The 27376-nt window shown below is 36.4% G+C and overlaps 1 protein-coding gene across 1 annotated transcript; it reads left to right on the top strand.

Moving 5' to 3' along the window:
* Positions 1 to 807: 807 nt before the first annotated feature.
* LOC131030831 (uncharacterized) lies at positions 808 to 26353 on the top strand. Its single transcript, XM_057961751.2, has 6 exons — positions 808 to 1476; positions 4786 to 4985; positions 24953 to 25093; positions 25180 to 25260; positions 25736 to 25860; positions 26019 to 26353. The coding sequence occupies exons 1-6, from the start codon at positions 1245 to 1247 to the stop codon at positions 26065 to 26067; spliced, it is 828 nt and encodes a 275-aa protein (XP_057817734.1). The 5' UTR covers positions 808 to 1244; the 3' UTR covers positions 26068 to 26353.
* The last annotated feature ends 1023 nt before the right edge of the window (positions 26354 to 27376 follow it).

Genomic DNA, 27376 nt, shown 5'->3' with positions numbered 1-27376 from the left:
ATGACAATAGTTGGTGTATAGAGGATTATAATTAATTGGATTAGGTGGATGGTTGAGATTCAAAGTTGATTTAGATTTGAATAGAAAGTAGATGGAAATGACTATGATTTAGGATTGACCCCATTCAAGATTGATGATTTGTATTTATTTGAATTTTTTATTTGTGGATGAGACATGATTTGTTTTATTGGTGGGGATTAGGTTAGGATTTGAGACTTTGGACTAATTAATCAAATAATAAGGTTACCCAATTAATTGATAGAGAGAAATGTAAGAAACCGTTTAAATGAATAAATGTGATTTATGTAATTAAGTTAATGATGTAAAGAATGTTGAAAGGTTAATTCCTGTCGATTATATAAATATAACTTATTTATTTAATTAATCAGTAGAAATGAACTATGAGTATGGTTATAATGAGATTAATATTATGTCAAAAGTGAAAATGTTAGATATGTGGTCAATTTTAGATCTACACATTTAAATAGCACGGATCCTTAGAATATAGTAGATATTAATAAACCAAACAAATTAAATAATAGAAATGTACATTCAACGAGATTAGATTGATGAGAATATACAAAAATAATCTATAAACCTAGACTTAATTTAGAAAGAAACATAGCCAAACAAAAAAAATTCATTTATAATAGAAACTATCCAAATATTAAAATTACATTAAAATTACTTATCATCAAGTTCAAAACTAATTACACCTGTCTGATTTGAATGTACTTTTCGAAATTCCACATACCCACATATCTTGTTATCTATTAATGGGTTAATAAATGCTTTTAAGTGTGTGCGTCTAATTTCTCTTTAACGCTAACATGTCAAACATTGGACTATGTGCCATGAACTGTAAATGACCCGCAAAATCCTTCCGGAGGAGTCAATATCTCTAGGATGGAAGCATCCAATTGAAACAAGAATTCAAACTCAGTCATTGAATCGGGCATATCGCAAGAAAGTCACCACGTCGCAACAGAGTTCAACGATCCAAAATCCCACCTACACGTTTCTACTAACGGCGACGATTACGCAGCCACATTGATTATTCCTGTATAAAACCCATCTTCAATTACTCCTGTTTTCGCCCCAAAAATCCTGAAAAAAAGAGGAAGGAAAAAAGAACACCTAGATACTTATTCGTTGATTTTTTTTCTAAACAGTAGGATTCCTTTTTTGGATTTGCGATCTCTAAATCTGGGTTTCGAGGCCTTTGAGCTTTTGTGCTAGCTGAAATGGGTCCGTTAAGAAGGTCGAAAAATCCTGTTCATATGGCTGTAGGATGGGTTAAAAGGCAGCCTCCAAAGATTAAGGCATTTTTGGCGACAATTACAGGCATTCTAACGCTGGTTTTTCTGAGATTTGTTGTGCACGATCATGACAATTTGTTCGTTGCAGCAGAAGCAATTCATGCGCTTGGAATCGCCGTGTTGATCTATAAGTTGACTAAGGAAAAAACATGTGCAGGTAATTGGGCAATCAAGTATTTACGTTCATATTTTCTTTTAGCAATGGTGATTTATTTTCATTGCAGATTGTTCTGGTTAGGGTTTACTTTCCTGTATGTATAAAATGCCCAAGGAGAATACATGTGCTGATAATTGAATATTAAGAGGGGATTTATGTTCATAATTTTTTAGCCAGGTTTTATTCATTTTTTATTTCAACTTGTCATTTTTAGGGTCTAAATGCTTATCTCATTTACTGTATAAAATACCGACGGAGAATAATTGTTACGGTACTTGATGATTAGGGAAATGCAGGAACACACTTTTTTCAGCTAGGGTTTAGTCTGTTACCATTTTAGGATTTTACTGTACTGTTTGTTGCATTCTATACTTTGGCTGAGCGGAATACACGTGCAAGTAATTGAGCATTAAGGGAATGCGTGTTAATGATTTTTGAGCTGGTGCTTAGGTCATTTATTTCAAGAGTTCTTTTGTGTGTTCTTATCTGTGGGTTGACGAAGGAGAAACTATGAAGAAGTAATTGAGCATTAGAAGAGTTAGTGTTTATAATTTTTGTAATTTAACATTTTTCTAAAGACATATTGTTTCCACCGTGCATGTATTTGAATGGAGTTAGTGCTTTGATTGCTTGTGATTTTGGGTTTAATCCGTAAGTTTGACCAGGAAGAAAACATGTTGTGGTGATTGAGTATTTAGGGATTGTGTGTTCATTTAATGTTTCGCCTGGATATGATCAACATTTGTGCAGGCAATTGAGCATCTGGGGAATTTGTGTTCATGTTCGTGATTTGTATGGGTAGCTTTTGATCAGTTTCTTACTGGTATGCTTTTATGTATGAGTTGACTGTGCAGAACACACGCATGGGTAATTTAGCATTTATGGATTGTAAATTAATAATATGTTTTCTAAGGTTTGATCATTTGTTGTAAATTTTGTCGTCTGTTATCATTTTATACTTTGTTGTATTGTATGTTTTAATGTATAATTTCACCAGGAAAGTAGTTCATAATCTGTTTAGCTTGGGTTTGATTATTTGTTGTATATTACTATATTGTCTTGATAATTCAACACTTCAGGGTATGAGTATGTATGTTTGTAATCTGTCTAGCTTGGGTTTCATTATATGTTGTAGACTGTCTTGGTATGCCCCTGTCTCTAGGGTTTGTTTGCTTTTATGCTTTAAACAATGGTTAAAGTCAGTTTTCACCACCGACAAAATGAGAGCCACTGAGTTTGTCATGAGGCTAAATGTGTAACTTCTTATAGTGATGTCTTTTTTGGGATGTTAATTGACGCTGAAAGAAAGGAATGGTCCCATTCAATGATTTGATACTGTGTTGTTTGAGACATCAGTTCTGAGAGAAAAAGCGAATGGGGATTGTTGCATTATGTGGTGGTTGACTTAATAGACAATAGCGAAGTTCTATGAATAAGGCCATTTTCTGCATAGCTAAATTTTATTATTTTATCCTTTTTAGGGACATCGTAGATGTATCATGGTGGGGGCATGACAGAGTGGGCCTTTTGCACATTATATTGCATGTTGGCCTCATAGGCCTCACAAACTTTCCCATAAGAGGTTTGGTGTCTCTCACTCCTTCTGACTTGGCATGCGTCAGGCAGCAACCTCGATCCTTGACCTTCAACGATTCCTTGGCATGTGTTAGGCAGAAATCTTGATCCCTGACCTTCGAAAGCCCTTAGCATAGGCAGAAATCTCTATCCCTGACCTTCGAAAGTCCTTAGCATGTGTTAGGCAGAAACCCTGATCTTTGATCTCTGGCAGTTGCTTGGCATGCGTCTGGCCGCAACCATGATCCTTGAACTCTGACAGGTTCTTGTCATGCGTTGGGCAACAAGCCTGATCCTCGGCATCCAACAAATTCTTGGCATGGGTCAGACAACAACTCCGATTTGTGAACTTTGATGATTCCTTATGCAAACATTCTTTCTTTTGATTTTGAAAAACGGACATGAAAAGTCTTTTCTCCCCAAAATTTCTTGTCCTCCAGAAATGTAGATTGGGATATTCAAGTTTCTCAGGCCCTGTATCTGTTAGATGACGCCACTCTTGCCAAAGGGCACTATGTGAACCTGGATGTTCAAGTGGCACCATGCCAATGGCATGAATCTAACTACAATGCCCATGAAAACTGAATCTAACTAATTAAAGTGAGTTACCTTACTGCTAATTGCTATATAGTATTTGGTCGTGTTTTGCTCCTTGAGGCATATTACCTTTTCTTTGAATGGTTGGGTCTACATTCAGGTTGGTGTAGCTGGAGCATCTATTAGTTTTAAAATGCCATAACGATGGACCTGTATCAGGCCTAATATGGATTATAAGAGAATGGCATTTTTGGTTTGAAAATTGAATATACATTGAAAATAAGCAGTCAATTATCTTTTTCCTTTTAAAATAGCAAATTGTATGGCCCATGTTAAATAAATGGAAGCATATCTTTATGTCTGTAACATGGAGCAGGGCATTGCTTCATGTACATTTGTCAAAACCATTCATGTACCTGTCTTGACATCTTGTTTATTTCTGTTTGTTGCTAGCATTGGTTGGTTTGTGATTCCACCGAGTCTACAACTGACTTTAGATCACATAGGAGTAAGGATAAGTCTGTTACAAGCCTTTTAGATCAGGGTGGTACTTGTTAATACAAGATAATTAAGTTATGATTCTTTGAAGAATTGTTGGTAGTTTGATTTGACTTGATATATTTTGCGATAAGTGATTGAAATGCTGGCTTTCTACAAGGCAACTGTGCATATATTGAGATTCCTTATTCTCTAATAATGAGCAATGTGTCTTTTCAAGCTCCTTAACTCTAAAATGATATTTCCTCAAGAATAGAATGGAATTGTGCAACATGGTGAAGGAAATGTCAAATGTGCCATTGGCCTTTTCACAACTGTACATTTGGCACCCTCCTTTCCATACGTTTTTCTCAATGCTTTAATTATTTATCAAGTGCTTTCTTGTTTTACCATAGCCTTCCTGCAGTTGCAAGCATGCTTTTCAGATATTTATAGAGATTAGTAAACTTGGCTGAGGCAATGAGAACTTGTTTATATTTAGGAAAAAAGATGGTGTTATTGAGTATTATTCAGTATTTGCAGTCTTTATTTTTTCATTGTTAAATGTTTTAGCTGTTGATATCAGATTTAAAGCATAAGTCATGGTTGGTTATTGGATCTCTGTAATACTGTAATACTTTTTATTTTGATTTTTGTAGTTTGAGCTCACTTTTCATGATTATTTAACTTCTGGGATTCCTTTTTTATCTTTTTCTGCAGGCTTGTCTCTTAAATCTCAGGAGCTTACAGCCATATTTTTGGGAGTGAGATTGTATTGCAGTTTTGTAATGGAATATGACATCCATACAGTGCTTGATTTAGCAACATTAGCAACAACCTTATGGGTTATCTATATGATTCGATTCAAGCTAAAATCATCCTACATGGAAGATTTGGACAATCTTCCAATATATTATGTGGTATGTCTTTTATACAACACAATGTGGGTCAGTTTAATACTCATTGTTAGAATTGTTTTTGATGCAGCGATTACATACTCTCAATTTGGAAATATTGTTTGTATGAATTTTTTTTAGTAATTTTCCTTGTGTTTTTTATGTTTTTGGTGTTTTAATTGAAAATATAGGTAGAAAATCTTCTACCAAAATTAGATTCAAGAGATATGATAAATTAGAGAGGCACAAAGCTCTTCAAAATAAATCACATTTCTGATAATAGCCTGTTAATATGTTGAAGAAAATTGGAAACTCTAGTATTTCGTTCTCATTTCTTACATTGCTTTGTAGAGAGGAAAAGTAAATTCATTATGAAATGTTTGAGAAGTCAATGAATTTAGCATGGGTGCCTAATTATAAATCAAACATGTTAAGAAAAGAGGTATTGAAATAGATGATGTACAGTTATACAAAGTGGCTCTAGTATTATTTTTATTTCTGATCTCTAAAGACAGTGTGGTTATAGTACTAGTAATGGAACGTCAGGGTTCCCCATCATGACAGAGGTTATAAATTTTGCATTTGACTAGAAAGTATTGTTTTTATCACTTATGTAACTTTCAACACTTGTTGTCATTGCCAATCTCCTCAATGGAATCTCTAAGCTTTTGAAATTGGATATTTGCATTCTTGTAGTTCCTAGAGCAATCGATTGTGTCAAGTAAGGCGCCTAAATACATGTGACCTGGATTTTGGTGAGTGGACAGTGTTTAATGTCCATCCATCAATCCATGATAATTCTACACTCATGTGAAACCAATGTGCCCTTCTTTTCCTCCAGGAGTATGTTTATGTTGGCCTCACATATGAAGGTTTTGCTCGTGCAACCTTGGGCATGGCATCTTTAAAATGAGAGTGGTTAAACTTGAAATAGAATGCCATTGGCAAAGAAGAATTTGGCAATGGCATCAATTGTGTAATGTCTGCCTTTAGGAAATGGTATCTAATAATAAATAATATTAATAAATAAAAATATAAAAAATAAAAATAAAATATAGTATAACTGAAATTAAATTTTGTTATGTGAATGGTCAAAAGGCATGAAATGAAGAGTTTTGAATCCCTCAAACACGAGAGAGAAGGACATTGATGGATCATCAACATTGAATCATCAATTGAGTAATCAAGGGAAAAAGAATGGAGCATGTGAATCAAGGGAGGATTAATGAAAGAAGAAAGGAATGGGAAGAAAATAAGGAAGTATTTCAAAGGGCAGAAATTATGAAAGGTTGTACTTTTTCAAAGGGTGGTAATTGTGAAAGGTTGTGACTCTTACAATGGGCAGATATGATGAAGAGATGTGACTTCTGCCTGACATCAGAAGATATAAAGGGAAGAAGCTTTCATTTGAGGGGGACATCCAAGGGAGATCAATTGCGAAAATAATTTTTTATTCTCAAAGGCAGCAATCAAGAGTGGTGACTTATTTCTTTGGAAAGGTGGTGACTCATTCACCGATGAAGTATAAAGTAGAAGTAATTCCAAGTATTCAAGGATCGCTTATCAATCATCACTCATGAAAATACATCAAGCAAACAATCTATTAGCAAATCTGTATTCATTCACTCATCATTCACCAATATACCAAACTAGCATTCATTGTATCGTCACTCATCTAATCAACAATCACTTAATCATCACTCACCAATACCTCAAATCATCTAATCAAAAGGGAACCTAATCAATCAATTATTCATACAAATATCAATCATTCAACAGCAATCCATCAAAGAATGGAAGTCATTAATTTGGAATGGAAACTGATTGCAACAAATAACAATGTAAAGAATAATAATTGTAGCAGCCATTTGAGAATACGTTTATTATCTCATCAAGATGCAATTAATTGGAGAGTCTAGCAAATTCCTTGAGAAATCATGTCTGGATTTGTGAAGTGTATTGCAAATAGGAAGGATGGCCAACCTTTTGAGTTTTTGAGAGATGAAAGGGCGACCAGCCTTCAGGCCCTTATCAGGTATGCTACCTAGGGTTGGAATGGATGACGAGACTTCCCTGCTCGTGGGACGGGAGGTGGAATGGACAATGAGCCTTCCATGCCCTTGGACTTGATCAAGGAGAAAGGGCAGCCTCCAAGGTGGACTGAGGGATGGATGGGTGGCCCACCCGCCACACTCTAGCAATACAAGGACGACCAGCCTTGAGATTGCAGTTTGCAAGCATTCCAAGAAATTCATGATGCGATTTTCAATGAGGAACATGTTATGATGTTTTGATTGAAACATTAATGATGCTATGATTTATAGATCTAAATATTATAATGTTTTTACGTATGGATTTGAATATTATCATAATTTCTTGATACTTAATATTCCCGATATCAGTCTTAATGATTAATATTGTATGCAAGCCTAAAACTAGGAATATATCAAAAAAGGAACATTACAAATTGCTTCACCATTGACTACTACATTGAAACTATCTACCACCAAGTTTTGAGTTGAATGTAAGGTCTTATATTGCTCCTTAGGTTGTATTTCACCTAGCCCAAAAATAGGAACTTACATTGAGTACTAGTAGTTCTAGAAGAAAGTGCCAATGTTGAGGTAAAAGGTGTGGAAATGTAAACATTCTACAATTTCATTATGCCAGCCAATTGTTCAAGTTTGAGTTGATTGCATAAACCAACATCTTTACCAACAATGTGTGGGAGGTGTGCATTCACTCTTGTAATGCTGCTAGGGAGGACAACATGTCCATAGGTGAGTCATTTCAAATTTAATAGTTCTGTTGACATCTATTCTTGTTGTGAAATGTTGTAAAGGGGCCTTGTTAATGGAAAGGGCAGTTGAAATTTATGATACTCACAATTACACTACCACTTTGAATGCTCCCTTTGGTTACCTTTCCCCTCTCCCATCAACATTGCCAATTTTTGAATTCCTCAACATGTTAAATTCCTCCTCATTGCCACTTAGGCTAAAATAAATCTTATTGGCATTGTAAAAATGAAGTTCAACTTACTTTTAACCATATAAAATAAGGACTTGTTGTGATGTTTTCACACATTGCCCCATTATGAATGGGGACCCCCACTTTTTGCTTAGCTTAGGTGTTTTGTTAGTTCGTTTTTGCTTGGTAGGTAGTCTCTTAGCCTTTAACCTTTGCTTTGAGGGGGGGGGTATATTTTGTCCAATTTAGGTTGTGCAAATTGTCAAATTTGCTAGAGTTGCCAATGTTGTGAGTATGTTGCCAGGTCAGTGCAAGAGGTTGATGGTAGTGCCTATAGTGGCAAACTTGCTTGTAGTTCCGTTTGGAATTGGAAGCACATGCTCAGGGTCTTCAATTTCAAAGTTTGCTTAATGCAAGGGTAGGGGGGTGAAAAACATGAAAATCCCAAGTAGGAATTTACCCCCCTCAAATCATGTATAAAGGTTGTGCGAGGCACTCATCAATATGCACCCAAGAGAGGGAAAATTCATCTAAATTATGTTAAGCAAGAAGTCAACCCCACTTGAATATGTATAAAGTTATGCATGGGTAACCTCTGGATCCCACCCTTTTCTTATGCAAGCATGGTCTCATAATGCACTCAAGTTGTGCAAGCACCCCCTTAGAATGTGCCCATGCTCATAACCTATTCTAATGCTTGTTTTGAATCCGCCATGCTCATTCATTTATGCAAGCGCACCCTAGAAGTGTGATCTTGTATTTATGCTCATGCCCCTTTCAACTCCGTCCAAGGTTAAGGCTATAATACATATCAAGGTTTCATATGCGCTCAATGCTAAATTACATGGTTGCATTCTAATTACGCCTCCCTTGTGATTTTGTGCAAGGTAACATGAAAATCTTGCCTTACTTTTAGTTGATGCAATGACCAAGGCAAAATCTTTATGCAGCCGAACCCTTAAAACTTGCTCTTAGGAAGAATATACAAGATCTACTTTGGTATGCACTATGTGCTCAAGGATTTGGGGGGTGGGGGGGTTTGAAAGGTCATGAGTTCATGCTTTGTGCAAAGTAACTCCTCAAACCCACAAGGGAACTCAAACCTGCTATGCTCTTGTGCATATATACACATCAATCTGCCCTCTTGATTGTGCACACCCCTACCTTGAATGCGCCTAATCTTGTGCAAGGGGACCTCCAAAATCCTCTCAGGAGGACTTGAGAGTTGAAGTCAGACCTAAAAAAACTGAGTCAACCTAAAATCAGAACTGAAATTTCAAAATCAATGCATAAAATCAGACCTTAAAGGTTGGAATTGGACCTAGAATGCATCAAGATCAGACCTAAATACAAGATCAGACCTTTAAAAAGGATTGTGCTGAGGCCTAGTTTTTGCCAATGAGGAGAGCAATGCAAGTCTGTTTTGAAATGGTGTTTGTGGGGGGAGAATTTACCTTGTATTTATAGGCACCTAAGTGATTATACCCCACTTAGCCAACTTGATCTTAAAAGATATGAGCAAAGGCAAATTCAAGTGTGCCCTAGGCTGACTTTGTGTAAATGCCGATTTGAAATGCTCTCAACTTATGCAAGGAGGCATTTCATATGTGCTCAGTTTTATTGCAAACAGACCTCTCAAACCCACTCAAGGGTGAATCCAGCCCTAGGTCGGCCTAGGTTGAGGGGAAAATATAGATTAATAAGGTTAAAATAAACAATTTTAGGCTAGCTGACCTAGTAATGAGTGTGCAAAACAAGAGGGTAAGGGAGCATATAAAGGACGACTTCTGATCTTCATTTTAGCATCAAATACTTTTTAAGAAGCTGACTTGCAAATTTAGGAGTAGACCTAAGGTTTTCACTAGTACCCTAGGTTGAATATAAATTGATAAGATCAAGTTTAGGACCAAGGTTGGAATTGGTATGAATTCAGGTTTGACTTAATCAAAATCAGAGGTTAATCAAATGCACTCAGACCTGTTTACACTGAAGTGAGAAAATTCATCGAGGACGTGGCTCAACTTCATTCAAAGTTCGTGGCCCTCTTGAGCAGATTGGAGACAACAGAGGGATTGTGGGAGGATGTGCACATATACCAGGGCTTAACCATTTCGCGGCTTAGGGCTCTGATGAAGATTCCAAGGCAAATTGTGATTGATGGGAAAGTTATTCAGGAGAATGAAGCTTATGACTTTCCCCGATGGTTCTACGCCGTTTGCTCAGGAAAGAACACCTTCGATAAATTCAGCATAGAGTCCTTTACTTTGAAAGATTCCATTAGAGGGGTGCAGGAGGAAATCATTAGTGCAATTGAGGCATTGTTCGTAAGGAAACTCAATGGCGGTGGAATAATAGTGAACTCCCTGAAATCTCAGTTGCACGAGTTCTTCTTCGTAGGTTCCTTAAGGAACATTCTGCAAATGTTTCTTCATTTTCCAGTATAATGAAGAAGACACAGGAAATCATGATGGAGTGGGAGAGTTTCTTTTCCAAGAGAGGAATAAATTGCCTTGATGGAATTCGACATGGAAAATATGCCAAGTGTCTCCATCGGAGAGTTGGAAGCCGTCGTCAACAAATTCATTGCATACGCCATAAATGAATGGGATAATGGTCGTCCATTCTTGGACGAGAATCTTTTAGTTGAATAGTGGTGGGGTATTTACTGCTGAGGGTATTTTGACTAAGTGTGGGTCCGGTCAATGCATGTCGTCGTCGCATGAGGAATCTTCTTGCATGCAGCCGCCTTATTTATGGTTCTATGACAGATTCTCCGTGCATGTCACTGTCGCATGAAGAATGATGGGCATTTATTCCTTGCATGGAGATGTTTATTATATTTTGGGCGTGATCGGTATAGTGGGGTGCATTTAATGCACTAGTGGGTGCTATTTTAGGCTCATGGAATAATTGTATATGGGCTTTATGGGGTATTTATTGCCGATTTCCACCTTGTTGCATCTTGAATGGAGAATCTTATGGGGTGAAACCCTAATTAGGGTTTGCATGGCCTGAGGCCTATATAATGGGGTGACCCCCCTCATTTGTAAAGGGAGGAGAGATTATTGTCTAAGATTGTTGCATCAGGATTGTTTAAGTAGCCAACTTAATACATTGTTCGATTTTGATGGTGTATTCTTGTTCTATTTTAGCAATTTGCATGGTCTTGCTCTCTTCAGTTAGATTAGATATGCTTACATGTTGTTAGGAGAACCGGATTTGATAGGAGTACTTGTTGCAGAATCCGAGCTCATACTTTTGGTGTGCAGTTGATTGTTGTATCCGTGCAAAGTTGGCCTGAGCCTTTTGTTATGTGTGTACGCTTAACTTCGATCATCAGTGAAGATTGTTCGATCGAATGTTCCATATTGGTGATTTGGAAAGCCTCTACACACCCTTTGAAGTTTGCACCACCTTCGCGTAGTTGTGCTCTGTTGGCGAAGCGAAGCGTGGTTTGATTCAACATGAGTGATCCTGTCTCCTATTCTTAGGATTAGATTAGACTCAGGATAGTTCTCTCTACCCTATTCTTATTTACTTTCAGCATATTTCGAAAATCCAAAAATCCAAAAAATAGGGCTTTCATTGCAAATCATTCACATAGAAATCCTTGAACTTGCATGAATTTGTTATCCTCTTCAAGTGAATACGTAAGGGCCCTTGGGTTAACAACAAACCCATCAATCAATTGAGTCATGTCCACGCATTGAAGGAACCTTGGAGTTAGCCGTTTGAACTTTTTGTGCAATCTTACTATACAGACTAATTTTGATCAAGAGAGAGTAAGGTGACCGTTGGTAACTTTATTCTTTGTTCGACGTTGTCATAAAAACACGTCAACACCAGCTAGGAGAGAGAAAGGAAGCCACTAGGATGATTTTCACTTGGAGAGGAACTATACATTCAAAAGAGGGGTTGAATCCGCTAGATCCAAATCCAAGGGAAACAAGGATGTGAATTTTGAGTGGATTGCAAGTGTGATTTACCCTCTTTTGTAAATGAGAAAGTTGACTTGTTGATTATGCAGAAAAGAGAGAGGAAATGGGTGAAATGAGGTGCTACCAGTTCGGGATCGCGTTGTAACTTCGGATTTGAGCTAATTAAACTGACGCGGATTTGCCTTGCAAATTTGGAGAAAAGTCGTCAGGACCGTGGTGGGAATGTACATGGTCCACCACAAAATCCGCAAAATGAAAAGGGTTCTTCCGTTTGTGCAAATGAAGCCCAAACCTGCAATTACAGCTGCACACCTACAACCTACACACAAAAAAGAGAAGAAAGGGGGGTTGTGGATAGGGGTTTGCCTCAGTCAAACCCCGGTTGAGGAATCAACCTAGAAAGAAAGTAATTGCAAATGCTTGAATGTAAACAATGGAGATGTAACCTTGTAGATCTGCAACTTGTTGATGATGGTTGCTTTGCTTCTTGAATGTAATCACAAATGTTGTATGAAATGGCATGTAACATGACAAATACCTAACACACATGCTTGCAAACAAATGTTGTAATGTTGCTCCAATGGATGAATGAAGAAGACTTGAATGCTTGATGATGACCTTGAAATCTTGTATCTTCCCCTTATGCTTCGTTATCCGTTTATACGCTATCCATCCATCTCTCCTCCCGTCCTTGAATGAGGGTATTGAATTCCCTTTTATACATGCCTCAAGGATTAACTTTCAACCACCGAAGGCCGACAAAGAGGAATAACAAACCCCGAAGACAAGAAGTGCATAGGACATCGGGCAACCCACACATAGGACCACCCTAGGAAGTGGGGACAGGGGTGCCACACCCTTGTCCTAGGGGGACATGGGCGCCATGCCCCTGTCTTGCCCTATTTTGTGGCTCGGACAGGGTCTAAAGTAGCACAAGACACGAAGGAGAAAGAGTGAAGGGTTGAAAATGCAGAAATAGGTCTTGGTTAAGGAAGGAGATGCTGTCGCCAAGGTGAGGACCCAAAATGTGGGTAAAATTGCATGGGTCACAATTTTATGACACTACAACACTATGCATAATTGGACAATCATAATTGAAATTAGTGTGTTAGTAAAATAATCCTCAAGTATAGTAAAATAAAATTGTTCTTACATGATTTTAAAGTTAAATAAGATAAATTTTTAGGGGCCCCTACTATTCTATATGCCCTACTATTCAACTTAATGGGGGTTGGGGGGGTGGACATGTTATGTATAGAATCAAGTTCGGTAAACTATTGGCCCTTTGCACCCCCCCCCTTTCTAGCAAGCTGATGAATAGGTTTTATTTGAAAGCATTTTTTAAGGGGGTAAAAACTTTTGACTTGGTGTATGAATTGGTGAGGTTAGAAATGGGGGACCTCATCCTCAACATGAACACTCAATGATAACACCTCAACTAAGTTTGAACATTAATGCAAGAACCACAACACTACAATTTAGCTATCATACCATGCCAATACCAATTTAAATTTAATTTTTTTTATATATGTTCTTATCTTAAAACTGAATAATCAAATAATTTAAATTCTAATTCTAAATTATAATAAATTAAAGTTGACACAAAACCTAACCCTGCCTCTTTCCATTTCTAGTCACTTTTAGGGACAAGTCTTGATCCTCAAATTTATCCATTGTCTCCCTAAAGTTAGATCCATGATTTATGCTTGAAGGATTAGGTCAATGTGTGATTTGTAAAAATAATCTTCAAAATTTTAGTTTTTAAATTTAAATTTAGCTTTGACCTAACATATTCAATTGGCCACTATGTCAATTCAAGTTTGAAATGTTTCATTTGTCTCCTTTAATGTTGTATTTAAGGACTAATTCTAATATATTTTATAAACTAGAGCTCATCTCATATTAAAATTTAAATATACATTATTTGACATAATCAAAATATCAAAATTTAAATATACATTATTTGACATAATCAAAATATCTATTATCACATTTCTTATGACATTATTATATCATGCATTCTCCCATTATCTCTCCATCTCCCTTTCTCTCCTTATCTCCCTCTTTCTATCTCTATTTTTCTATATCCCTCTTCCTCTCCCCTGCACATCTCTATTGGCAGGAACATGACGCATTGCATACCTTGTTCAATATATGTAATTTTTACTTCACATAAATAAAAATAAATTATTATTACTTTTAAATATATATCATATAAATAAAAATGATTAAACAATAAATAAGTCCAAATCTATTTAATAAGTAAATTTAAAATAACATAAATTTAATATGAAATCTTTAGGACAAAACAAAAAAACCTAAAAAACAAAAGTAAATTTAGTATGGAATCTTGTTGTGACGTTTTCACACATCGCCCCATTGCAAATGGGGACCCTTGCTTTTTTGCTTTTTAGGGTTTGTTTTCTAGGTTTTTTAGGGTTTTGTTAGTTAGCCTTTGCATTTTGAGTGTTGTCGGGGAGATCAATAGGATAGCAAGTCCGGCTTGAGTGATGTCTTGATCCTAAAAATTTGGCTAAGTCTGAAAGTCCTAATCCTGAAATTTGGCTAAGTCTAAAAGTCTTGATCCTGAAATTTGGCTAAGTCTGGAATGCCCTGATCCTGAATTTGACTAAGTCTGGAAACTGAAAAACCTCAAAAAACTAGATTTTGCAATATAACTCCTGGAGGTCTGAAACCACTCTCAAACATCCTGAAAGTATATATGGAATATAACTTAAAGTATAAGTTCTTCTTTCTTATACTTAAATGTTATATTCCATAAAAATTATCCTGATAGAGAGTTCAAAAAGTCAAATTTCGCTCCTGTCCTTCACTGAGGATCCAGAGCGAATTTCGCTCCTGTCCCTCTCCAAGGGACCAAGGCAAAGCGCTCCTGTCCCTCACCAAGGGTCCAGGGCGAAAAGGATTATTTGAGTCATTCCTAACCTTCTTTGGTCAAATTGGAACATCAAAGGCATGGTGGAGGACGAAATGAACGTGATAGAGCATCCAGATTTGATTAAAAACAATGAAATGATGGAGTTTTTGTCTACAAAGGTAAAAGCGCTCCTGTCCCTCACTGAAGGACCAGAGCGATTTTCTCACAAGACAAAATTTTGGCAAAGGTAAAGCGAGTTTCAAGTTTGACATGAATGAAGGAAGGCGTAATCGTTCCATTGAAGATAATTTTGAAAGTTAGCAAAACATAAGAGAGCTCATAATTGCCAAGGCGCTCCTGTCCCTCACCAAGGGACCAGGGCGAAAATGTTCTAAGGAGCACTCCTTCCAAAGATCGAATAGATTAAACTCAAAGTTCCAAATGAAAATCCCATTTTGGACGTCCAAGAAGAGATTTTGAACGTGAGAGCAAGGAATACAAGGCCAAAAATGAAAAGGCGCTCCTGTCCCTCTCCAAGGGACCAGAGCGAAGTTATCAAAATTCATTATTTTTTGCCTTATTTTAGCAAATCGCACTAGATGCCAAGTTCGCCAAAAAACTTCGAAATATTTTAAAAAATTCTAATTAAATTGGCATTTAATGAAAAGCGCATAGCATTTAATAATTAATTTTGAGCCTTGGAAAATCGTTTTTTTAAATTAATTGAGGCATTTCGAAATTAATTATTATTAATTTAAAATTTAAAAGAAGAGCGCTTGAGGTATCATTTTTTTATTGCTTAATTAAGTCGGCCTTCTCCTTTTATTAATCTTTGTTTATTTTTTCCACCAAGTCGGCCTATGGAGAGATGTAGAAGGTGAGCGCTCTATATATTGGAGGTGTTGTTTCACAATTCAAATCATTCAATCATCCTTTCAAGTGCGAAATTGGAGAGCAATTTAAGGAGCGAAATCCAGAGGAATGGAGTGAATTTCTACTAAGTGTGGAAGAAGCTAAGGAAGGCGAAATTCATCTTGAAGGCTATTGGAGAGGCGTATTTCTTGCTAGATTGGAGGATAAATTCCAGATGTTTTGAAGGTATTTGAAGGCGAATTTCTAGATTTTTGAAGAGGAAGGTGGAGTTCTTTTCCAAGCTAAAGGAGGTGCATTTTATCCAAGGGAGAGCTTTGATCTACATTTTGCCTAGCAAATTCATCTTATTTTTGCATCATTTTTTAGAATTAAAACTCAAGAGGAGGTATGGCGAAATCATCTTGACACCCTTACCTTATTCAAGGTTTGATTTTTTAGACATTTTTTGGAAAAATCTAAGTATTACATGGTTAATTAGGAAATGATAACTCAAGATTTATCATGAGGTTTCCTAAATTAAAATCTTGAATCTTCCTTTTAAAGTTTATTTTTTTTAGATTTCAAGATATAATACTAATTTTGAAATGTTGTGTAGGTATCAAGATGGCGACTCCAAAGCCCGGAGGATCCACAAGTCGGCAGGTTCTCATCAAGGACGATCAAGCAAGGACAAGGGCGACCTCCTCCAACCTAGCATCGACAAGGACGGCCTTCTTTGGACTAACGTCATCAAGGGCGACTTCTCCAATCCAGTATTCCAAGGCGAGGTACATCAATCATCCTGCACATCAAGGACACAAGAAGTTAGAACAAGGGTTCGTTGAAGAAGCAGATAGTTCCAGATGAATTAATTAAAGGTAGCTTCTCAACAACATCAAGTTGAATATTTACCAAGTTACAAGTGTCAGACGAGGTGGCATCCTAGTCATCACTTCTCCAGTCAATGTGGTCCACCTCAGCATGTCCAGATTCAATGTACCTAACTCATGGAAGGTGGCACAAACTCCGATGTACCTACCCCAGCTATCCATTGGTCGATTTTTCCAGAGAGGACATGTGTCCAAGCAATACAATTATTTCATTGGTCTAGCATTAAATGTTATGTAATGGTTGTAACAAACCCTAATTAGGGTTTTCATTGTAAAATCTTGGCCATTGATCTCGAATTGATCTCAGCCATCGAATTGTATTGAGGGCACTATATAAGCCCTGACATTTCATTTGTAAAGGCATTAGAGAGTTAGAATATAGTTGGAAGTAGTTAGAAGATAGATAGAGAGTAGTTAGAAGGTGATTAGCTAGTTGATAGAATAGCAATTAAAGTAGAATAGAGAGAGAAGGCAAAGATTGTTGCCAAGATGTTGTTGTAAGAGACTTGTAACTTCATTGAAGAAATGGTGAAATTTATGGGTCGATTCGGCAATTTGCATGGTCTTTATACTTCTCATATTTGATTTCATGTTATTAGATGAGTGGAAGAAATGTGCTTGATTGATGGTGAAATTCATATATCCATACTACTAGCAGTTTGTTGATTGCAGACTTGCCTTGTGTAGTCAACTGGAACCATTCAGCTTAAGCTTAACTTCAATTGTCGCTTCTTCATCGATATGCATCAACCTGATGGTGTCTATGCCTACAGTGATGATTTGAACATCATAAAGCTTTCCTTCGAAGATCGCACTAACCTTGTGGAGATGGTCCTGGGATGTCAAAACAAGACTTAGTTAGAATTTCATCAAAGATCATTCATTGCTCTTACATTCTTAGTGTTAGGATTAGATCTTTTCCTCGCCCTCATCTTTTTTCCTTTTTTCAAGTCAAAGCTAGTAAGATCCTGTGTTCCAGCAATATTCAAAGCAAATCAGAAGTTCAAGCATCAAGTGTAAGTCCCCTTGTGATTCCAGCAAATCACATCATACCACAGAGAGCTTATCCACACGTAGAGATCCTACATACAAGAACCTTGAAGTCATCCCGATTGATCCTTTTCGCGACATCTTCAGCATTCGGAGGCTTTATTCAAGAGAGGATAAGGTACCCTTGGGTATTTTATTCTGTGTTTGATAGTGTACAAAATACACGTCAACAAATCTTTAATCTATTTAATATTAATAAGTAAATTAAAATAACATATTAACTTGAGGACAAAACAAAAAACCTAAAGAACAAAATGAATTTAATATTTTGCCACAGATAGAGAGCTTTGATGGCGGCACTGCGGGGAAATAACGTCAGTGGGTTAAGGGCTTACACCCATGAAGCATGAACAAAGAGCTTTAATGGTAGGCAGCAACATGAACAAACAAAAAGCACAAAAAACCCTCAAAATGGACAGATGTGGTTGTGTAGGAGTAGTCAGCAATGGACAAACATGGCTGTGTAGGGAGTAGTCGGAAATGAGCAGAGATGGCAACCTTCAAACCTTTGTGAAATGTGTCAAAACTTAAGTGAATATACACTTAAAAATTTGCCAACCTTGAGTCGTACATACTTGATTAATTTTTCATAGGTTCGCCGAATATCGAACCTGAAGCCAAATTTTTGGCGAATGCGGTGACTAAGCATGGAGGGAACCCCACACATCAAGGCAAGCTTTTCAAAGTAAAGTGTAGGCATCACAGTCAAGTCCACCATGGACAAGGGGTTTTACATCAAGCATAAGCATTACAATTCTACATCAAACACCATCAAGGATAGAGCTACAAAGAGATCATGGTTAGAGGCATCATATACAAGAGGATCAAGCTAGGATATTATGAGGTTAGGGTTAGACATCGTTAACATGGAAAATTCCATGTATGGAGATGAAAATGTGAACATGTTTGAGGAAGTAGATAGTTTCAGAAGAGTTACGATGCTTGATCACCCAAAGATGATGCAATTGGGAATATGTCCCACCAACATTATCACATCTGGCAATTGGCTGGATATTTCTCGCATGTTATGATTAGCATGCTGTAGTTGAGGTGGCATCCAACCATCATCCAATCCATCAGGGTGTGCAACATGTCCAGATATAATGAATCTAATTCATCTAACGATGTAGTAAGCAACACATGGTAGTGCATTGAAGTTTGATCAGCATATGTAATGTCATTTCTTATTGGTTTGAATCTAGAGAAGGACATTTGTCCAATTCAATGTAATTTTCTTATCGGCCAAGAAGGAGTTTGTTGTAATAAACCCTAATTAGGGTTTTATTGATAAATCTCGACCGTTGATCTTGAATCAATCCGAGCCTTCGAAATGTAACGAGACCTATATATAAGGCTTAATCTTCTCATTTTAAAGGTTAATAGTTCATAGTTAGTAATTAGATAACAAAAGCAACTAGAAGTAGAGTAGGAGGAGGAAGCTTGAAAATGTTGCCAAGTTATGTTGAAATCAATTTAATACTTTCATTGAAGCTATTGTGTTGTGTTTCTACATTTTGCATGGTTCCTTGTTACTTCTCAAGATTAATTGGAGTTCATTGATCATGGTGGATGCTTAGAAGATATTGTTATGAATTCCTTGGTTCATACGTTTTGTAGTTTGCTGATTGTAAGCTACAGCGTAAAGTTAGCCTGAGCCTATTCATTGTGCTAAGTTCAATTGTGGATACTTGTTCAAGTTGCACCAGCATTGGGTATTTGGATGATGTATCTGCAGTGTGAATTTTTTGATTTCCTTAGAAGATTGCATCGAGTTAGCATAGTTGTTGCTACCGTGGCGAAGTGAAGCTTGGTTTGAGGGAATTTGTGTAAGTGCCATTAATTGTCATCATTGTTCTTAGGATTAGTATAAAATCTCAAAACCCGTTATCTCTTTTCTCTTTATTTTCTAAGGGAAATAAGTTAGTCTCGACGTTCTAGAGTTCATAAACGTAAGTCCCCTTGTGATTGCAGCAAAATCACATCATACATCACTATTAATGTAATATTATATGTAATAGTCATCTTAGTTAGTTTCTATTTTTAACTTTAGTTCACGATTGTTTCATTGAGAAACATCGTCTTTGAAAATCTATTTAAGGACCTTGCGTCTCCTTTGTGTAACACATTAATTTACCATAACATGATATTGGAGCAGGTCGATGGGGTTTCATAAAATTTGGTGAATTTTTTAAACAAAAATTCTTAGCTTCTTCTTATCTGAAATTTTTTATAGAAATTTGTTTTTTTGTTTTTATGAAATAAAGTTGTTGGAGGTTTTTTGTTGAAATTGCTGAAGCATTTTTGGTGGAGGATTTTGTTTGGTCGGGGGTTTCTAGGTTTTAGGGTTGTTTTAGGATTTTTACCCTTTTTTTCCCAAAAAACAATGATTTGTAACTTCAGTTTTTAGGGTTTGACGGTTTTTCCACAAAAATCGTGGTATCTTGCAGTCTGTTTTGGGTCGCACTTGGAGTTGTTGGGGTGAACATCTGTTGCTGGAGCGAACAGTGCTCAGTGCTCACCTGCAAGATTTTTGGCTTTTTTTGTCAAAATCGTGTGTGTTGCTCTTTGGAGGGTTCACTATCTCTCTTAGCTAGTTCGAGAGGATCTGGTTGTTGGTCTACTTGAGATTTAGATTCAAAATCATGGGGTTTGCGGAGCTTGTCAGGCTGGAAAGTAGCATCTGACTCCATTTATGGATGGTGATTCTTGGCGAGCTTCTAAGGTATTGCAATTGGTTCATGCTGATATTTGTGCTTTGATGAACACTCCTTGAGTTACTAGGGCCAGGTATTTCTTGTTATTTGTCGATGATTTTAGTTGCAAAAAGTGGGTGTATTTTCTTAAAACAAAAATCAGAGCTGTTTGGTATGTTTCAGAAATTTAAGGCCTTAGTAGAAAAAGAGTGTGGTCAACAAATTATAACTCTTAGGCTAGACAATGGGGGTGGAGGAGGGGGGGAGGGCAATTTTGTTCTTTTGATTTCTCCAACTTTTGTGCATATCATGCCATCAAGCGTCAGCTCACCACACCTTACACCCCTCAGTAGAAGGTGTTGTTAAGCGGAGAAACCACACAATCACTGAAATGGCTTGGTCTATGTTGGAACATAAGAGTGTTCCAAAGAAATTTTGGGCAGCATATGGATTCATTTCGAGATTTGACTAAGGACTGAGATTCTGCACTCAAATTGACAAGGATAAAATCAGAACCTCATATGATTGAATTTACAATTGGAAATAAGGAATTTCAAAGATGCATAATAAATTTTACAAAACTGAATTCTTTTTGTATCAATATAGGCCTTAAGCAAAATTGTGATTTATGACTTTTTGGCTTGTAGGATTAAATGTCTGGAACAAAGGTGGGAGCTAGTGCAAAGATCATTAGTTTCTAGAGGGAGTGTATAGAACATATAAGTAGGAACTTCATTGCTCAAAGAGAGGACTCAACCATAACAAATGACTTACGAGGAAAGAAATGTATCTTCATCGCATCTAAGGATACCTCAAGAATGTGAAGAAATGGATCAAGACAATATTTTTCTATAAGGAGAGATTGCATTGACCTTGGATTTGGAAATCCAAGAAACATGGGGACTCTACAACATGTGAAATCGCTCTATGACAAGGAATTCAAGAAAATGATAAAGAGAGATTCTACAACACGAAGTCAGGAATTACACAAAGGGAATACAAGTCCAAGGCAAGGAATCTCAAGATCAAGGAAGCATTGGGATGCACATTGCAACATATTCCATAATTCAAGTACACCAACGAAAGATAAATTAGTGACATGATGAAGATGAGGATGAGATAGAGACAACACAAGGAGAGAACTAGTTCAAAATTCCCTAACAAAAGGTTGAAAGGAAAATTATAAGGAATTCCAAACATCATGAAGGATGTCCAAAGAAGAAGTCAAGATGTCCAAGTTCAATGCAAGGTTCAAAGTGAAATGCATCATGAATAATGAAAATTCCCAAAATTAGAAAGTGAAACATGATCAAGGATGAGAGATAGTTTTAGAAGAGTTAATCAAAGCTAGAAGACTTGATCATCCAAAGATGATGCAATTTGGGAATACATTCCAACATCTTCACCACATTGAGCAATTGGATAAAGTGGAGTATCAAAAGATATTGCTTAATTACAAATACTTTGTGATGATGTAGCTAATGTGGCATCCTATTCATCACCAACCAATCCAATTTTTCTAAATTAGTATGTCTAAGTTCATGGAACCTGATGAATTCAAGAGTGGAGAAGGTGACACATGGCGCTTCATCAGATACTATTTTATGTACCTAACCTCAATTCTCAATGGTTCACATTCGAAGTTGGACACGTGTCCCAAAATAATGTAATTTTCTCATTGGCTGGAGTGGAGTTTGTTGTAACAAACCCTAATTAGGGTTTTATCATGTATGGCCATTGATTTGAGAATCAATCTAGGCCATTGAATTGTATTGAGAGCACTATAAATGGCTCAAATCTCTCATTGTAAAGTTTAATAGTTGATAGCAGATAGCTAGAGTAGAGTAGGAGAAAAGGAGATTGTTGCCAAGACTTCGTTGCAAGAAACATATTATTTTCATTGAAGATATGGTGAATTTCATGTGTTAATTCAACATTTTGCATGGTCTCTACTTCTCATTTGTTTTGATGTTGATTAGATGGTTGGAAGTTATTGTGGATGATTAATGGTGAAATTCGCATGTTCATACTATAATATTTTGCTGATTGCTAGATACTTTGTGTGGTCAATTGAACTCTTTGTATAAAATAAACTTCGATTTCTACTCACCCGTTGATATGCATCACATTGATGGCGTCTATGTTGTTGGTGGCGATTTGAACATCATAAGGTTACCTTAGAAGATCACACTAGCTTTGTGGAGTTGTTGTTTGTATGGCAAAGCAAAGTCTAGTAGAGTTTCACTAAGTCATTTGTAGTCTCTTGCGTTCTTAGGATTAGATTAGGTTTCTTAACCCTCAATCCTTTTTTTCCAAATCAAGTAAAAGTCTTCATGTTCCAGCAACATACGTGTTCAACATAAGTCCCTTTGTGTACCCAACAAAAATGACATCAAACCACTGAGTTAACCACACGTCAAGACCTGACAATAGAAACCTTGGATTCGCCTATGTTGATCACATAATTTAGCATCCGAGGAGATTTTGATCAAGAGAGGGTAAAATACTTGGTATTTTATTCTGCGTTGCACGGTGTCACAAAAACATATCAACAGGATGCTTCATTGATTTCTCTTACACTCAATTAAAATTAGATGGTTATAGTGATCCATTCCCATGGATCAATTTTTTTGACAAGTCACAGATGTCATATGATGTAACTCTTGTTCTGTGATGCATCATAAATGCTGTCATAAGCAGCCCTCACATTAAAAGAGGCATCATAACTTGACTTAAACTGGCATTCAAATGACAAGAAGATCTGCAAGATTCCTGTCTAGTTTGATTTCTCAAATTACTAGAAATAAAATATAAAAAAATGCTTAAAAATTTAATCCTAGAGATATTTGCACCAAAGGAGCTTTAAGGTCCTCATTCAGAAACACACATGAAGAGAAAATTGTTTTTGGGTGATGCTGATTGCTTAAACGGGAACCCCAAGATGCTTCTGCATCATAGAAATAGGTGTTTTTAATCTTCCTCTTCCTCTTCTTTGCTCTTTTTCTCTTACTTTCTTTTTCTCTTTTGAATATTTCAAAGACGGTTTTAAGGTTTAAAAGGCATTTTAGGTTTGGGGCCCATCCTTCTAGGTTCAAGTTTGGGAAGGGACATTTTTATTATGTTTTATTTTGGAAATTGCACTCCCATGTGGCATAAAATGGAATAACTTCGTAAATGATTTGATTTGAAGTAGAGGTTTAAATCTGGGAAGTATGCTTGATTAATGAGAATTGGGAACATGCCTCAGCGAGTCGGTGTTGGTCTTCTTCCTCTCCTTTCTTGTTTCTCTTCGTTTCTTATTTTCTTCCCCATTCCTCTTTGTCTCTTTGGTTATTGCAAAAGAGCACAGGATAGGGTTTTAAAAGTTTTTTAGGTTTTGGGGGGCCTTGGTGGGCCATTCTTTTAGGTTTAGGTTTATGGTAGGATTTTTTAGTTAAAGAAAAAATCAAATCTCTTTTTTAAGGTTGCCCTGACAATCCTGGGATGGTTGAAGAACACCGAGATATCCCCTAGGCTATCTCAGAGGCAGCACATCCTTGGGACAATCCTTTGCTGGGGACTTGGGGTCAGGGACCAACAGGGGGATGTATTGTTCCTGTCTTAGACTCCCAGGGTGCCTGCATTTCAGTGGTCCCATTTCAGCAGATGTGTATAAAACCCTAGGGATGCATCCCCAGGGTACACTGATGACCAAATCAATATCATGTGATGTAATCTGCAGTGAGAAGCAACCTAATCTTTAATATAGTTAATGAAACATTATCTATTTTTCATAGAAAAACTGTGGATTGGAGATATATGTTAAAATTGGGTGGTTGAAAATTAACAGAAAGATAATATATGCCTATTTGCAGGAAGCTTTCCTCCAATTGCAGTTCTTATTTCCCAACTTGGATTGAGCTGGTTATGAACCAATCAAAACTTTTAATAGTGAAAATTTGGTGGCTGGGAAGCAATCTAGTAGTCTCTTGATTAGATGGTCCTAGTCTCTTGATTACATGGTCCTTGATGAAACATTGAAACCCATCGTCTTCCAGCTTGCCTATTTCCTGATTTTGTCTCTACCACCGATATGTCTATTTCACCTATATAATATCTGTTATTATCTTTTACCATTTTTAGGCATTTTGCAGTTGGGAGGGCAAATCTTCCTCCTGGGCCATGAAGGTGAAAGTTGAAACTATTGGACTTCTAACATTTGCAGGAATGGGGTGATTTCTCTGGGCCTCTTGCAATTATGTGTGGTCCCTTGTCATAATGATTGATTGCCTACAGTGAGCAGTGAATATTTCCTGCTGGAGAGTTTTTTCCAGCTGAAATTTGAACTGATACATTCTAGTAAGGATAGCTTACTGTTTTAACCCCGAGCCTCATATTCTCAAAATGAAAGCATAAATTTTGTGATCAGTAATTTGCTACTTAATTAAAATGTTAGAATGCTATTTGTGGCATGCATTGTTTGTTTCTCTCCCTTTGAAACTCATATGTGAGGAGTGCAATAATAATTGACACAGGAGGCTGCTTTTTAAATTAAAATATGAGGGTTTGGCAAATATTGGCATTTCAAGAACAGATGCATCTGCCATGTATTTTGTATGTTTAGGTATTACAAATAGGATGGATTTCTGAAGTTGTGCATCTTATGCTTTTATTCAAGTTGATTCACATTGAGCATTTAATTATTTAGTCAGAATTCATATTTAGTTGTGTTTAAGTGCAGGTGATTCCTTGTGTTGTGCTTGCTTTGTTGATCCATCCAACAACATCACATGCACTAGTAAACAAAATGCTTTGGGCATTCTGTGTATACCTTGAAGCTGTGTCAGTCCTGCCTCAGCTTCGGGTGATGCAGAACACACAGGTATGGATATGGCAGACTTACTAGTTGAAAGCAGGACTTTCTTTGATCTGTATCATTGCCTGATCACTTTTTCATTATGATCACAGGTCGTTGAACCATTTACAGCTCATTATGTCTTTGCACTTGGTGTTGTGAGGTTCTTAAGCTGTGCACACTGGATACTCCAGGTATGCCTTTATAGTTTGATTCGACAACCAAAATAAATTATCTTATTGAAAATATTTAAATATTCTTTAATACATGAGGTTATGATTATATGTTCCACTGCGGTCTATGTGGGAGGTGGAGCACTTACTCACCATGACCCAGTTTCAAATTGGGTCGGCCTGCTCCTGGAGATTAAATTATGCTTTGGAAATGCATATAGAATGGTGTGAAATGGGCTATTAAAAAATTAGCGTATGATGAGAAAGGTTAACAAACAATTAGAAAAGGAAAACTCTATCCCTTGCATATGATTTCTAAAGAGTTTCCATGTTTGAGAGAGAAAGGTGATACAATTATAGTGGCATATAATACCTTATTGGAAACACAGATTTGTGAAATGTATTCCTTGGCAACTAGATGTATAATGATATCTTTTACGCTATGAAAATATATTGATAAGAGCTTTCTCATGGAATAATAATATGGTATATGCAGGTTTTTGATACTAATGGGGTCTTATTGACTGCTTTGGGCTATGGCCTATGGCCACCCATGGTGCTTTTGTCGGAAGTTGTTCAGACATTTATTTTGGCAGATTTCTGTTACTACTATGTTAAAAGGTTGTGTATATTCCATGTTATTTGTTGAGATTTTGGTGCACTTGAATCTTTCAGTTTTGATTTGAACAATTGAAGTACTATAACATACAAGTTGAATTTGGCATGATAGCTTACAACAGAAATGAGTATGTTGAATCTAACAATATGCATTATAACAGTGTTGTAGGTGGTCAACTGGTGGTGAGACTACCTGCTGGAGTGGTGTAAAAGTATTTTTGCACAACTTGTTCTGTATGGCAAAGCAATCTGAATGCCTGGCTTAACCAAAGATAATTTAGAAACACCACTGAAAGATAAACTGTGCAGCAATTATTTTTGTATTTCATACACCTATCATATATTTTTAGTGTAGGACTTGCAGGTTAGATTACAAATGGTCAAGGGAATTTGTTTGCTGGATACAATGATAACATGCGTTGTCATCATCTAAAAGAATGTCAAGCTCTAAGTATAATCACATCTGTTTCTGATAATAAAGGTCTATTTTCTATTACTGGGATTTGACATAACAAATGCTGTCTACCACATTCGGCTGTACTACGTTTCAATTCATATGGCGAACCTGATTTTCAAAGAGGATTTTGACATGCAAGGAGTTTGTGCTTAAAAGCAGCTATCTTCATGGCTCCTTTGTAGGCTATCATTTATTTTGGGCATTTTTAAAATTCTTATGACTTAATATGATAGTTCTCACTGTTGTTCTGAAGGCATTCTTTGGGAAAAATCACTGGTATTGAATGTTGTTACTTCAGAATAATGCATAATTTACTAGCTGAATTAGAGATTAGTTGAACCATTTTAGGTAGAGAGTTAAATAGGTGAACATATGATAACTTTAGAAAATAAATTACATAATGATATCTAAAGTTATGGCATTATGCACAATAATATATAGTCTGACAAAATTACCCAATTAACTCGATTATAAACATATGATCGATAACTTCTGTTGAACATAAGTTTTTATGCTATAGACTTATCGATTAACATTTCGAGTGTGTTAAAAACGTTTATGTTTAGATTACACTAATATGTTTTTAGGGATTTATGGATATAAATTAAAAATTTATGTTTAGGTGACACTAATATATGTTTTAGGGATTTATGAATATTAATTATCGCAGAACAAATTGATTTAGAATAAATTCATTTTTTAAGTTCTAGGGAAAGTGGCTAGAAAACAACTTTAAAGACAATTACTTCTAAAAACAACGAATAAAATATTGAAAATCTAAAATAATCTCATATACTTGAGATTTTAGAAACAAGCTTTGTAGTAAAACCATTAAATCATTTGGATCATTTAAACAATTTATTGAAACTATATGACATGAGGAGTCTATTGAATAAAGACATGACCATTTCAATACAAAAGCATTACCAAGGGAAATAGAAGTGTTGTTAATGGCACACAAAGGTTGAAACCTACTTTTTAAAAACCCTGTGGTTTCACCAACAATATTCTGTCAGACATTGGGTGATTGCAAAAACATATTTAACGTGATGGATTATTTAT

The sequence above is a fragment of the Cryptomeria japonica genome, chromosome 7 (genome assembly GCF_030272615.1).
Source record: "Cryptomeria japonica chromosome 7, Sugi_1.0, whole genome shotgun sequence".
Classification (NCBI taxonomy): Eukaryota; Viridiplantae; Streptophyta; class Pinopsida; order Cupressales; family Cupressaceae; genus Cryptomeria; species Cryptomeria japonica.
Note: the sequence above shows the minus strand (reverse complement) of the source record. Positions and strands in the feature narration are given on the sequence as shown.

Excerpts from the sequence above, each read along its gene's own strand:
- LOC131030831 (XM_057961751.2), top strand. The coding sequence starts at position 1,245 with ATGGGTCCGTTAAGAAGGTCGAAAAATCCTGTTCATATGGCTGTAGGA. Across the intron at positions 25,094-25,179 it reads GGGTGATGCAGAACACACAG|GTCGTTGAACCATTTACAGC; the intron begins GTATGGATATGG and ends TTATGATCACAG. Across the intron at positions 25,261-25,735 it reads GTGCACACTGGATACTCCAG|GTTTTTGATACTAATGGGGT; the intron begins GTATGCCTTTAT and ends TGGTATATGCAG.